This window comes from Bufo gargarizans, chromosome 1 (assembly GCF_014858855.1).
Source record: "Bufo gargarizans isolate SCDJY-AF-19 chromosome 1, ASM1485885v1, whole genome shotgun sequence".
Taxonomy (NCBI): domain Eukaryota; kingdom Metazoa; phylum Chordata; class Amphibia; order Anura; family Bufonidae; genus Bufo; species Bufo gargarizans.
In genome coordinates this window covers 181,208,472-181,223,968 of record NC_058080.1, presented here as the reverse complement: position 1 = coordinate 181,223,968, position 15,497 = coordinate 181,208,472, and the positions used below count along the sequence as shown (strand labels likewise).

At 43.7% G+C, this 15,497-nt stretch overlaps 1 protein-coding gene across 1 annotated transcript in view; it reads right to left on the bottom strand.

The window, feature by feature from the left end:
* LRBA (LPS responsive beige-like anchor protein) overlaps positions 1-15,497 on the bottom strand; it is a 568,467-nt gene that overhangs the window by 190,968 nt on the left and 362,002 nt on the right. The window contains exon 40 of the mRNA XM_044300361.1: positions 78-195. Within this exon, the coding sequence (XP_044156296.1) occupies positions 78-195 (118 nt within the window). The remainder of the gene's footprint in view (positions 1-77; positions 196-15,497) is intronic.

The following is a 15,497-nucleotide window of genomic DNA, read 5'->3' as shown; positions in this document are numbered from 1 at the left end:
TATACTGTACATCCATGAACATTGCTGCAAATTGCTGTACCCAAGTACAGCAGTATATAATTCCACTGTATACTTACCTCGGTTTGCCATGAATAGCTCCACAGCTGTATTTTGCAGGAGATAGCGTCGGGAAAATATGGCGCGAATCTCTGTGAAAAGCCATTTTCCATGAACTCCCTCTGTGTAGTTGAGAATCTAAAAAAATAAATAAAAAAATCAGTACAAACTCTTAAACTTGTGTTATTTAAGAGGATTTGGCAACATTAACTAATAGTTCAAATTTATTCCATTCATCCATTCCATTCTATTTGAAAAAGCCAGTCAGATCACTGACAGTGATGACCAGTTTGCAGTGTTCGCCAGCAAACACATGCAGGCTGCCATCTTAACTTACAAGTCCGGCGATGCACAGGTAAGCCCTTACTTGTGCCGCGAGCCGGTCCGAAATCAAATGCGGTCACCGGGAGCAGACAGTTCCGAGAACAGCCGCCGGGGGCCTTCATCGGGCTGTTCTCGGAAATGCCTGCTCCCGGTGACCGCATTTGTTTCAGACCGGCTCGCGGCACAGATAAGGGCTTACCTGTGCATCGACGGACTTGTGAGTTAAGATGGCAGCCCGCATGTGTTCGCTGGTGAACACTACGAACTGGCCATCACTGACACAACAAGTCCAGTAGCTCAGACTTATTAATACTGATATTTATTCCATTTAACTTAAAGAAAGAGTCACTGTACTTTCACACAAATTCACTTCATTTAATAGAGAATGGTGTAAATAGCAAATTTCTAAATCACTTTATTTAAAAGATACACCTGCATCCACCTGAAAAGAAGCTGTAAAGTCATGCCCACTAGGGGTCTCACTTCCATCTAAGTTGCAGATCACTGCCTGTTGTCAGGCAAGAGCCGTCTCTATTCTTCGTGTCAAAAGACTTGGAAGTAGGGGCGTGTCAAAGCTAGCGGAGATCATGAGCCTGATAAAAGAACTGCTTTTACACTGCTTCTAAAGATTATAAGAGCAGTCTGCCTTTCTGTAAGTGTAATTTTTCCCTCCTTATCTGTTCTGTGAAACACAGTGGGATGTAAGGGAAAGGAATTCACAGCAGTACAGTGCTGGCAGATTTCACAAAAGGGATACACTCCATCTTCTCAGTGAAATGCACCTACCTGTGCAACTGAAATAGGGAATAATATAGCTGAAAAATACTTTAGGCAAGGCCAAAAAAATATCTGTTACTTCACAGTTATGATTGTACAAAAGAAACATTATATACCCACACGGAACATAACCTGGCATGCTAAAAATTTAAAATCTAAACAGCAGGCCAATATTTGCTGCAGGTTACTGCCATAGTATTTGGATAATATTCTGTAAATCTCATCCACTTTACTGGTATAGTAACACGGTATTTTGTGATCATAATTCTGCCACATATGTTAAAGCAGGCATGAAGTATCTACTTGCATAAAATTTATTATTCTTACAGAAATGGTCCTTGCAGTAGCACATCCACTGCCACCACTCAAGTCTCATTTATTCTACTCTTGTGTATACAGCACCTATATGGATCTATATGCTTCTATGGTGTAGTCTAATCCTGCAGTTGAATTCCTAGATATGCAGTTACAATTAGGGTTGTTGCGGGTATCGAAATTTCGATACCCAATCTATACTTTTGTCCCGGTATCGATACGATACCAGGATTTCCATTTTGTCGATACTGGGCTGCGCTACTGCGCAGTCTAGTATCTCTGAACATGAGCGCGCTGCTGTGAGCGCGCTCATGTCCCCTCAGCAGCACAGGGGAGAAAGAAACAGTCTCTCCCTCCCCCCTGTGCCTCTGCCAGCAATAAGAAGAGAGGGGCGGGTGCACTGCGCCCAGCGATGTCACAGCACTTACGATTAGTCCTGGGTGTCGCTCCGTTCGCCGCAGTGCCCCATTACTGTCTCCTCTCCTGCTCCATATGCTAATTACTATCGGAGCAATGGGGAGGAGACATCAGCTTTTCTAGTGGGCGTTCCTTCTGCTGCGATTGGACAGCACTACAGCCAGGGAGAAGGAACGCCCACTAGAGAAGATGATGTCTCCTCCCCATTGCTCCGATAATAATTAGCATATGGAGCAGGAGAGAGACAGTAATGGGGCACTACGGGCGAACGGAGCGGCGCCCAGGAATAATAGTAAGTGCTGGGACATCGCTGGGCGCCGCTCTGTGTAGACTAATACTTAAAGTCTGGACCCAGGAAAAGTAGTCAGTCAGTCTTTAACACATAATACAGGAGGCGGGTGCCGGCAGCAGAATCGCATAGTCGGCACCCTGCCCCCGACAGTGAGCTGCAATCAGCGGCAGTTAACCCCTCAGATGCGGCACCTGAGGGGTTAACTGCCTCCTGTATTAAGGGGTAATTATCATTGGTGGCGCAGTGCGCCCTCCCCCTCAACCCCCCATTAAAATAATTGGTGCCACAGTGCGCCGGCCCCTCTCAAACCCCCCAGTATTAAAATCATAGGTGGCAGTGGCCACAGGGTCCCCTCCCCTTCCCCTCATTAGTGGTGCAGTGGCAGCTTCTGATCGGAGCCCCAGCTGTGTAATCCTGGGGCTCCGATTGGTTACCATGGCAGCCAGGACGCTACTGAAGCCCTGGCTGCCATGGTAACATCCCTGATGCTGTGTGCACAGAGAACAGAGCAGCAGGGACAGTGTGAAGTCCTATTCACCCTGATAGAGATCCATCAGTGTGAATAGGACAAGGGATGAAAAAATCCCAGGTTCTAGCCCCTAAGGGGAGAAATTGTTATTAAATAAAAAGTCTAAAAAAAAAAGTTAAAAACCCCCCACCAAAATATTAAGTATGAATCACCCCCTTTCCCAATTTCACATATAAAATGTATAAATAAACATATTACATATCGCCACGTCAGAAAAGTCCAAACTATTAAAATATTTTTAAAAATCTAAGCGGTGAACGCCGGAACTGAAAAAATAAATAAAAACTGTGCGATTTGCCATTTTTTAAAATGCGGAATGCACGTGGCTTTTTTGGTTTATTTTTTTCACGTGGTATCGAATGGTATCGAGTATCGCAATACTTTTTCATGCTATCGAAACCGAATCAAAAATTTGGTATCGCAACAACTCTAGTTACAATGATAAGGAAAATCATAGTCCAGTATAGTCCAGCTTTGTGAAAATGGTTCCAGTGTATGGTGAACCAAAATCCATGCTGATGGCACCATATATAGATGATAATAATACAGATTTTCAGTCAGTCATGCTGGTTATAACGTTTATTGATAACAAGCAACGTGTGCCAAAATGGCGTAAGAGAGGAATTTTAAAAAAATGAGATCATAAAATCTTCCTTAAAATCCTGCAACCTGGTCTCTTGGTTTAGCTAGCCTGAAAGGGACCATACATAGGGACAGTAAGGCTTCATGCAAGCAGCCATGTCCATATTTTGGTCCACAAACGGATAACCAAAATACGGATACCTTCTATGTGCATTTCAGATTTTTTGCACTCCCAGAACTATTCTCATCCCCAATATGGACAGGAATAAGACATGATCTATAATTTGAGGAATGGTCCCACCGATCTTCAAAAATATACAGATGTGTGGATGGCTCCACAGAAATTAATCGATCAGAGTGCTATCCAGCAAAAACGTGCACTAAAATATGGTCCTGTGCATGAGGCCTAAAAGGGAAAGTATATATATATATATATATATATATATATATATATACACATACACACACACATATATACACACACATATATACATACATATATACATACACACACAGCAGGTTTTTAGATTTAAAGCAACATAGTGACAGCACAATGGACTATGTTTATCACAGTATTTTAGTGGAAAAAGCACTGATCACAAGCGACTTCAACATAATTGTTGTCCTATCAAAACAGATTAGCTTGAAGAGAGGTCTCGCTCCACCATCACCCTTGTCTACAGCAGCACTTCAAAGTCTCTTGAGTTCAATTAAAACTGGATTAGATGTAAGACTGCCTTATGTAGGACAGCATCGTAAGTAGAGGTCCCCGGTTACCATGATCATCCACGCTCAGGCATCAGCTCAAGTAAAACAGCTGTAATGTAGACCTAGAAATGATGACACAGCGCTATAGTCATGGAAGGCTAATGGATTCTACTTAGAGCTCCCATGGAAAAGAACTGCTTGTATGTGATGGGAAAACTACTCTTTAGTCTCTAATATCTTTGCAATATAACACATGCAATCTGCTAGAAACACAGCCAAATATTCATGGGTAATGTATGAACTGTAATCTGGAAACATTTGTATTAACCCCATTTCCATACTTGGTACACCCAGGGCCTTAGGAACTCAAAGGCACCTTTGACATTCTATTACATTGAGAAGATAAAAATTGAGAGTCCTCAGTCGTTCCCTTTTAATGGCTAATTGAATAGATGATTCAATAGATGATCAATTCAGTTAGCCATTAAAAGGCATCAACCACTGAGGACTTGCTTTTTATCTTCTCTATCTCCCGGCTAACACACGGCACAGATTTTCTTTGCTATTACAAAGAGATGATTTTGCAGGCACTGCCCTGGTAGGCCTCATTCACACGGCAGTGTTCCATGGACATGTGCTGTACGTGTTCTCCACAGACAGCACACGTCCCCATTCATTTTAATGTGTGCACTCCATGTTTTAGCACGGTCCGTGGGTCTGTGATTTTATCACGGATGCATGCTCTATTTTGTCCGTTCATGGATACATCACGCCCATTATAGTCTATGGGTCCGTGAAAGCCACGGATGCAATCCGTGTTGCATCTGTTTCACGGATCATTAGGGCAAGATGCTTTGAAAATTATTTTTCAGCTGTGCAGGGTCAGTGAAACACAGATGGCATACGGACAGCAAAAAACAGACACATGGACCCAACATGGATCCTTCACGGATGCATCCCTGACCACCTTTTCACGGATTTGAACACAAACACATGAATGAGGCTTAATACACAGCTGTACTCCCAAAACACACAACAGTTAACCCATCCAGTGCCGTCATCAAGCAATGATCGCTGACTCCGGTTGGCATCATTAAGGAGACAGCCTCACATCTGACTAAGGTTCTGAAGGAACTATTTTTTTTGGTTAGCACTTTAAAAATTAAATTCATAAATTGAAACGTCACAAATGTGTTCCCCAAAATGGTACATACAGTCGAAACTACAACCTGCCTATTACTGTTGTATCAATGGCAGAAATAAAAGAAAATAAAAAGTTTAGTTACTGAATGTCACAATGAAAAGTAATAAAAATGACAAGTTCTCTCCAAGACTAAAAATGACTTGACTGCAATAAGCACTTAACCTGATTTTGGGCACCCTGTCAAGTTCCTGGAAGCTCCATTTCTAAGGCTGGGGTCAGATAACTGTTTTTTGCCATACGTTTAATGTATTAAAAAATAAACATACATTAATGGATGTCTCAGAGGGATGGTGTACAGTGGCATTCATTCACCATAGATTGTAAAAAACAACAACACATATATGGTAACGTATACTTTTTTACCGACTCCTGCAGAATAGAAAAGCATGGTGTGCTACGATTTTGTATCCTTTTTTCCCCCTAACGTATACGTTAAATGAATGGAAAAAAAATGGGATGTGAATCCACCCTAACACAGGCAGAGAGCTCCCTATCTATGTATGCAATGTGGTAGAAGGGGAATCGTCATCTTGCTCTGAGAAGGGGCCTGGCTTAGGCTACTTTCACACTAGCGTTCGATCGGATCCGTCTGCATTAATAACTTAGAAAAATTTCTAAGTGTGAAAGTAGCCTGAGCGGATCCGTTCAGACTTTCAATGTAAAGTCAATGGGGGACGGATCCGCTTGAAGATTGAGCCATATGGGGACATCTTCAAGCGGATCCGTTCCCATTGACTTACATTGTAAGTCTGAACGGATCCGCTCGCCTCCGCACGGCCAGGCGGACAGCTGAACCTCCGTGCGGAGGCGAGCGGAGCGGAGGCTGAACGCCGCCAGACTGATGCAGTCTGAGCGGATCCGCTCCATTCAGACTGCATCAGGGCTGGACGGAGGCGTTCGGGTCCGCTCGTGAGCTCCTTCAAACGGAGCTCACGAACGGACCTATGAACGCTAGTGTGAAAGTAGCCTTAGCTACTGTAATGTATCTACCGCTCTTTTTCGCAACATATTTTTGCAATTAAAGGGGGTTCTCTGGCATAATATATTTGAGGGGCTCTCACCAATCAGCTGTTCTGCAGTAGCTACGGAAATTGTCGCTGGAAAAACACAGCTGGGTATGCAGCGCTACTCCTGCATGGGACTGTGCTGTGGAGGTGACGGGAATCAGACGCGGCTGATCTGATACTGATGACCTATCCTAAGGATAGACCATCAATATAAAAATCCAAGAGCACTCCTTTAACAATGAGGTTTAGAAAAGGCCACAGCATGTGAGGAACATTGTAGAAGCAAACTAGGATTAAGTAAATCATCCATTGTCATCAAAACCCTATCGTCCTAAAGTTACCTTTACAAGCGCCAACGATCAGGGCAATGATCGGGAAGGAGCATTCCTAGGAATACTTGTTCCTGATAACTGCATATGTAAAAGTGCCGCTGATCACCTGATGAAATCCGGTGAAGGCATCGCGGATGCAGACACCAAAATCGTTGTTTCTGGGTAGCAGAAACAACAGCGATAAACAGCGATCTGCCACCCAATAATAAACCCCTATGGGACAAGCAATCTCAGTGACCATCACTTATTGCCATACAGCAAAGGCAAATGCTGCATGTAAATGCTGCTCTCACCTCCACTCACGATTTGGCTCAATCCCAAAAATTACCTGCACAGTCAACCCATTTATAAAGCGCTCAAGAGTCAGTCCACATCTCGTTTTTGTGTATACAGTGGGCTTAGAAAATGTATTCATTCTTTGCCATACGCATATGTTTCTCTCATGTACACTTTTCGATATGACAGTCCACATTCCATTTGAAAACATGTGTGTTGTCACAGGGTCATGATTATTTTTCACATGTGGTCAGAAAACCTATACCTATCTGCAATATGCAGGAATAGTCCTTACACTTGCATACATAGTCCATTGACCTCAATAGAAGGAAAAGTATACGCCAGGTATATGTCTTTGTAAAGTTACAAAAAGCATAGTAGTTTACGCTTTTCTCAACTTTATAAATAAATAATGCGCCAAGTTCATATGAATCACTTTTAATCGTTTAAAAAATGTGCACATCATAAATAAAAATTAAAAAAAAACACAAAAAAACTTGGAGGACCTTTTATCTGCTTTACTTATAGGAGCTAAATACCTGTACTTGCGGGGAACCTGCTGATGCTGACACTTTTTTTATTTAAAAAAATAAATAAAAATTTAACATTGCCCCTACGCCCCACTGCGCTCTCCGATGTGATTGGACCACGCTACATCAAGGGAGAAGGAGACGCCCATTGAGAAACCCTGGCATCTCCTCCTCCCTGTACTGATGCTCAGTATTATCATACTGAGCGGGAAAACTTCAGGAGGGAGCAGCAGGGAGTAGGGGCAATGTTTAAAATAAAAAATAAAACCAGGTGGCAGCATCAGTAGGGGGTACCCTGCAAGTACAGGTATTTAGCTTCTATAAGTAAAACAGATTAAAGGTCCTCTTTAACATAACAGGGATGTGGAACATCCAATAACAGGGCAAATGGAAAAACTGCTATTGGATGGTACAGTATATGAACCTGAAGATGGCTAGCACTTTGCAGGAGAGGGTCTAATGCACATAGGATGCAACACTTCTTTAAACTGGTAAAAAAGATTTTATTTATTGGTTTTTATTGCTTTACTAGCAAAAAAAGTCCTCCGAGATTCAGACCTTTCTATGGCGCTTCACACCACAGGGCATACAGAATCTGCACACTGTAGCCATATATGTGGTTTAAGGATTCTGATTTGCACATGTGCTGCAGTGAGCACTTAACTGTCTGCTGAAACTACTGCATAGCACCAGATACCCTTAACCGATGTGCTATACCAAGTTGTAGCAGAGCAAGGACAGGCAGGAGCCGAGATGTGCTATACAAGGATATCCTGCACCTATGTCCTATACCAGGCTTTAGCAGAGGACAGGCAGGAGCAGAGATGTGCTATACAAAGTATCCTGCAACTATGTACTATACCAGGCTTTATCAGAGGACAGGGATGAGCAGTGGTGTGTGCTATACAAGGTATCCTGCACCTATGTACCATACCAGGCTTTATCAGAGGACAGGGAGTAGCATAGATATGCTATACAAAGTATCCTGCAACTAGGAACTATACCAGGCTTTATCAGGACAGGGAGGAGCTGTGGTGTGTGCTTTACAAGGTATCCTGCACCTATGTACTATACCAGGCTTTAGCAGACAGAGGACAGGCAGGAGCCAAGATGTGCTATACAAAGTATCCTGCATCTATGTACTATACCATGCTTTATCAGAGGACAGGGGGGAGCATTGATGTGCTATACAAAGTATCCTGCAACTATGTACTATACCATGCTTTATCAGAGGACAGGGGGGAGCATTGATGTGCTATACAAAGTATCCTGCATCTATATACTATACCATGCTTTATCAGAGGACAGGGAGGAGCAGAGATGTGCTATACAAAGTATCCTGCATCTATGTACTATACCATGCTTTATCAGAGGACAGGGAGGAGCATTGATGTGCTATACAAGTATCCTGCAACTATGTACTATACCAGGCTTTATCAGAGGACAGGGAGGAGCTGTGGCGTGTGCTATACAAGGTATTCTGCACCTATGTACTATACCATGCTTTTTCAGAGGACAGGGAGGAGCAGTGGTGTGTGCTATACAAGGTATCCTGCACCTATGTACTATACCAGGCTTTATCAGAGGACAGGGAGGAGCAGTGGTGTGTGCTATACAAGGTATCCTGCACCTATGTACTATACCAGGCTTTAGCAGACAGAGGACAGGCAGGAGCAGACATGTGCTATACAAAGTAACCTGCATCTATGTGCTATAACAGGCTTTAGCAGAGATAGGACAGGTAGAAGCAGTGGTGTGTGCTACTGCCAGTACAATGCTCACTGCAGTGCATATTATAGGGTTCAGAATCCGTACACTGCATACATGGCTATGGTATGGATTTGCTATGCATTGCAATGACAAGTGCTACAGAAAAACCCAAACTTCGGGGGTCTGTTTTGCAAGTAAAACAATAAAACGAACAAATAAAATATATTACAAAATTATTTTTAGGCCACTTCTAACAGTTTAAAAAACATCATAGGATTAAGCTGCCTGCATCTAAAAAAAAAAACACAAAACCGGCAGAAACAGATATGAGGAAAAATACATTGCTTGAGACCTGGCATCAAATATTAATGGAAAATGGCTGTTCAAAATTATAACTGAAACAACAACAAAAAAAATCATTAATTGTGTGTAACAATAAATTCAGTGACACCACAGTTAATGGTGTATAGATCTGGGATGCTATTATTGAGTATGTAACGTGGACTGCTTGGAAGTATGCAACATCTGATGTCTTCTCTCCCGATTACCGGAGGAGATGATAACGCTCCAGCAAATGATGTATCAGCTCATTTTATCTTATCACTGTGGGGCCGGGTGACAATGAAGTTCATATTTCACTAGATCCTATTGAAGACTGGGAAAATTACTTGACCTCTTGACCTGAAATTTCACAAGAGGACAGAAATGCTTCTTCTGCAAGGCAATGCAATTTTTCAGGTGTCAACCTTTAGACTGGTTTTAAAAATTAATTTCATTTATATTAACCAATGGTATTGATATTTTTTTAGCACGCCATTTGATACATGAAGCAGAGAATGGCAAATTGATGTAGCCTTAGATGGGCAAAAGTATTTCTTTGAACGCTTATGTGGCAAGACAGATTTACAGCAAAGCAAAATTCCTATTTCATTGCGTAATATTTGTGCTGGATGAAGGCACCTAGAAACTCAAGTCTGTAAATATTTCAAACTGACTCAACTTGCTGCTTTGTTTCAAATCTTGATAAACTTTAAGATACTAATGGAGTGAAAAAATGCAATAAGCGAACAGAAACCCACAAATGAAAGCCATACTGCGAGAAGAGCCCAACAAGCAGAGCATTACAGTGGACTCTTAACATGCAAGAGTGGGACGCACATGGCTACCATGACCTGTACCTAACATGAATAGACAATGAAAATATACATTTTCTACCAGCTTGTTCATTGACAGTCCACCATTTTTAAAACGTCAGTTTCACCGTTGTCACATTATGGGCAATTTTTTTTTTGCCTGTATACACAAAGGTATACCGGCCTGGATGTACCGCAAATTCTGCAGATCCAAACTCACAAACATGGCCCCAGTGCTGTAACCCAGCTAAAGCAATATGGATGCAGTCTTCTACCTCCAGATACCTTGTGCAATAAACGGTGGTACAAGACTGCATACATATCTGGTTCATAAACTATACAAAAGCTGTGATGAAGCCTGTACAGCTATGAGACAAAAGAATTGTGCAATTTTTATTATGGTACATAGCGTGATTAATATCCATCATTACGTTCCGTGAAAAACTGCTGATCTCACCCATAGTCCTACACCAACCTAATACCATGGCCCAAGCATAGTTATTCATGGCGGAGCCTATTCTCCGTGTAAAGAGCACTACTATTACTATTCTAATAACAGTGCTACAATATTCACTGCTCAGACCAAGAAAAATCTGATATATCGATGTATATAATGGTAATGATTTCTAGAATACTGGTAACATCCTCAAACCCATAAATAATATAACCCAGAAAGGTAATAAATTAAACTCCTGTTACTACTGAAAAAGTCTAGGACTGGTGTAAAATGATTCCAGAAGTTCCTCACAAATTTGGGTATAAATCATCAGATACTTCTGTCCTCATATACTACCCCTCACAGAGAGTGGTTACGACTTAGCCTGGATGGTTTTCCAAAATAAATACCATAAATCTCTCTATAGGCTTCTAGTCTTAGAACTGCATAAGGCATCTAAACACAATATAACCCAATGCATTGATACAATCAATTACCATTCATGGGTTTCATTCAGTCCCATTGCTACAGGTGTATAAAATCCAGCACCTGGCCATGCAGTCTGTTTTCACAAACATGTGAAAGAATGTCTCGTTCTAAAGAGATCACTGAATTCAAGCACAGTAATCTAAAAATGTACCACCGTTATGACAAATTTGTAAAAGGTCTTCTCTCCTAGATATTCCATGCCTAACTGTAAGTGATATTATTACAAATTAGAAGCGTTCAGGAACTACAGCAACTCGACCAAAGTCACAGACCATGCAAAGTTACAGAGCTGGGTCGCAGAGTCCTGAGCACAAATACTGTGCTGTGGGATAATGCTATGGTATTTTTTCCTAGAGTTGTCCTAGGCTCCTTAGTTCCAGTGATGGGAAATCTTCAGTAGAGAGGATGGACAGGGCATACTGTGGTAATGGAGACTGCATACAAGTGCTGCTGCTCATTAGCCACATCGCCAACTTACTCTGTTCTTTAGGTCTCCTCATGAACTCCAGTCCTACAGATATTCAGCTGAAGATCTTGTAAGCTATATTCAGATCTTAATCCCTAACAGGTAGGAGAGGAGGACGAGGCAGCTCTTTAGATCAATGTTCTGAAAGTACCATATTTTTCGCCCTATAAGTGGGAGGAAAATGGCATTGTGTCTTATGGGGCGAAGGCTACCATTTTTACACTGATACACCGGCGACCGCAAGCTGCACAGCACAGCCGGCGTGTGTATCAGCTAGGGGGGTGGAGGGGCTGGGGGCCGGCCTTTAGTTTTGTAATGGCAGCGGGGCCCGGTGCAGTCACTGTATTCTATTGCACCGGGCCCCAGCCTCCTGCCTGCTATGATCGTAAGTACAGGTTGCTCAGTGCGGGATCGAACATATCTATAGTTAACCATTGCCTGCCTGCAGTTACAGTAGATACCATTAGTACAGTGAGCGGGGCCCGATGCAATGGAATACAATGACTGCACTGGGCCCCCACTGCCATTTAAAAACCAGTGTAGATGCCAGCCCCCACCCCCTGTATTGGGGGTCATTCACAGTGGCTGACACTGTTATGCAGGGACTCTATGGATGTCAAATAGCATAAGATGCTATTTATCTGTCATCCACAGATCCCCCCCATAGCAGCGTCATGCCATCCACAGATCCCCCCATAGCAGTGTCATGCCATCCACAGATCCCCCCATAGCAGTGTCATGCCATCCACAGATCCCCCCATAGCAGTGTCATGCCATCCACAGATCCCCCTCATAGCAGTGTCATGCCATCCACAGATCCCCCCATAGCAGTGTCATGCCATCCACAGATCCCCCCATAGCAGTGTCATGCCATCCACAGATCCCCCCATAGCAGTGTCATGCCATCCACAGATCCCCCTCATAGCAGTGTCATGCCATCCACAGATTCCCCCCATAGCAGTGTCATGCCATCCACAGATCCCCCCCATAACAGTGCCATCCACAGACGCCCCCATAAGTGCCATCCACAGACGCCCCCATAACAGTGCCATCCACAGACCCACCCATAACAGTGCCAGCCACAGACCCCCCCCATAACAGTGCCAGCCACAGACCCCCCCATAACAGTGCCAGCCACAGACCCCATAACCCCCACACACCCCCATAACAGTGCCAGCCACAGACACCCCCATAACAGTGCCAGCCACAGACACCCCCATAACAGTGCCAGCCACAGACCCCCCCCCATAACAGTGCCAGCCACAGACCCCCCCCCATAAGTGCCAGCCACAGACCCCCCCCATAACAGTGCCAGCCACAGACCCCCCCCATAACAGTGCCAGCCACAGACGCCCCCCATAACAGTGCCAGCCACAGACGCCCCCATAACAGTGCCAGCCACAGACCCCCCCATAACAGTGCCAGCCACAGACCCCCCCATAACAGTGCCAGCCACAGACCCCCCCATAACAGTGCCAGCCACAGACACCCCCATAACAGTGCCAGCCACAGACACCCCCATAACAGTGCCAGCCACAGACACCCCCATAACAGTGCCAGCCACAGACACCCCCATAACAGTGCCAGCCACAGACCCCCCCCATAACAGTGCCAGCCACAGACCCCCCCCATAAGTGCCAGCCACAGACCCCCCCCATAACAGTGCCAGCCACAGACCCCCCCCATAACAGTGCCAGCCACAGACGCCCCCATAACAGTGCCAGCCACAGACGCCCCCATAACAGTGCCAGCCACAGACGCCCCCATAACAGTGCCAGCCACAGACGCCCCCATAACAGTGCCAGCCACAGACGCCCCCATAACAGTGCCAGCCACAGACCCCCCATAACAGTGCCAGCCACAGACCCCCCATAACAGTGCCAGCCACAGACGCCCCCATAACAGTGCCAGCCACAGATGCCCCCATAACAGTGCCAGCCACAGACGCCCCATAACAGTGCCAGCCACAGACGCCCCCATAACAGTGCCAGCCACAGACCCCCCCCATAACAGTGCCAGCCACAGACCCCCCCATAAAAGTGCCAGCCACAGACCCAAATAACAGTGCCATCCACAGACCCCCCCATTACAGTGCCATCCACAGACCCCCATAACAGTACCATCCACAGATCCCCATAACAGTACCATCCACAGGCTACCATTAATTCAAAGCCCACTAAAAGCACACCTTTTGGTAAAAAAAAAAATATTGTTTCTTATTTTCCTCCTCAAAAACCTAGGTATGTCTTATGGGCCGGTGCGTCTTATAGGGCGAAAAATACGGTAACTGGTCCTGCTGTATGATTAGGACAGGTTTTGTGTGTACTAATAGGATGGCGGTCATTTTATTTCTCCTAATCACTGCTCCCTAGAGAAAAAGAGTCATTATAACTAGAGATGAGCGAACTTCTGTTTTAAGTTCGGCGTCTAAAGTTCGGGGGCGGGTTAGCGGAGAATCCCGATCTGGAACCGGATATGGATTCCGACTTCCGTTGTGGTCCGTGGTAGCGGAATCAATAATGGCCGATTATTGATTCCGCTACCACGGACCACAACGGAAGTCGGAATCCATATCCGGTTCCAGATCGGGATTCTCCGCTAACCCGCCCCCGAACTTTAGACGCCGAACTTAAAACAGAAGTTCGCTCATCTCTAATTATAACTAATAACAGGTACTTGGAAATTTATTTAAAATAAAGTCGTATTTGAGTATTTTCATTTTCTTAATTCCCGGAGAACCCCTTTAATTAATGCTAAGAGCATCAGATCTTTACGTACCCAATTGGTGGCCAAAAGGAGGGCTTGGGTGGCCCTCTGGGCATCCAACCACTGGGAAACTTCCCGATCGGGTCTATAGCAAGTCCGCCTATGCATGCATGGCCAACCCTTTATCAATTCTGTACCTGGATGAAGCGGCCAACTCAAAAGACAGGTCGGAAGAAACTTATTCTAGAAATAAGTGTGAGCCCCAGAGGTGGGACCTGCATCCTGTGTATATTCCATAAATGCGTAAGGTGGAAATACCCTTTTAGCCAACATGAGCCTAACTCATACAAATAAATGTATCTAATGAATATTGATTTTTAAATCTCAGTCTAAATGCTTCCGAGTTACACCACTGCAAAAAAAGTGCACTCTCTAGAACCTTATGAGTGACTTATGCCTGAGTCCTAATGATTGAATGGTTATACAAGCAACACTAAAAATATTAACTTAATAAAACCCCAACTACCCCTGAAAGCAGAATTCAACAGACGTGGAAGCACTGACGGATGCTGCACTGCGCAGTGTTCATTATTTGCACCTCCTTATCTCAGATACCACTTCATTTTACAGAGAATGTAATAATAAAACCCTCATCTATTATCCTCTTACTCATCTAGTCAAGTGGAAATGGTTAATAACATGCTACAAATTGAACTTCAATCACCTAATTTCCTTTTTTCTTTTTATAAGCAATCTACATTATAATATTACCTGGAAATATAATTTGTTTTACAGGCAAGCGGGTGCCGTATTTATGGAGGCTAGGGACATTAAGTGTTCTGAGCCCAAGTATTAAATATATCCAATGTTTCCTTTATCTGTAGTGCTAAAACATGATCTCATTTTATTACAGTGCAATAATACAAGGGGCTTATCTTGGCGAACACAGGGCCATCAAGTCAGCCTAATAGTAGGCATTATACAATAGGTCATTTATCTTGTTTTCAAATTTTTGGTTGAAATGGTTAGTTTATGAATTGGTACATTATTGTGGATGAAATTGCTGCCTATTTAAAAAAAAAGTTAATCTGTTTACAAGGCGTCTTATCTTTAAATGCCACAGCTATTAGGGAACGTGTCCATAACTGTCAAGAAAAAGTGAATTAAGGGAAAGTAGGGAATATTACACAAATAAAAGCCATAATGA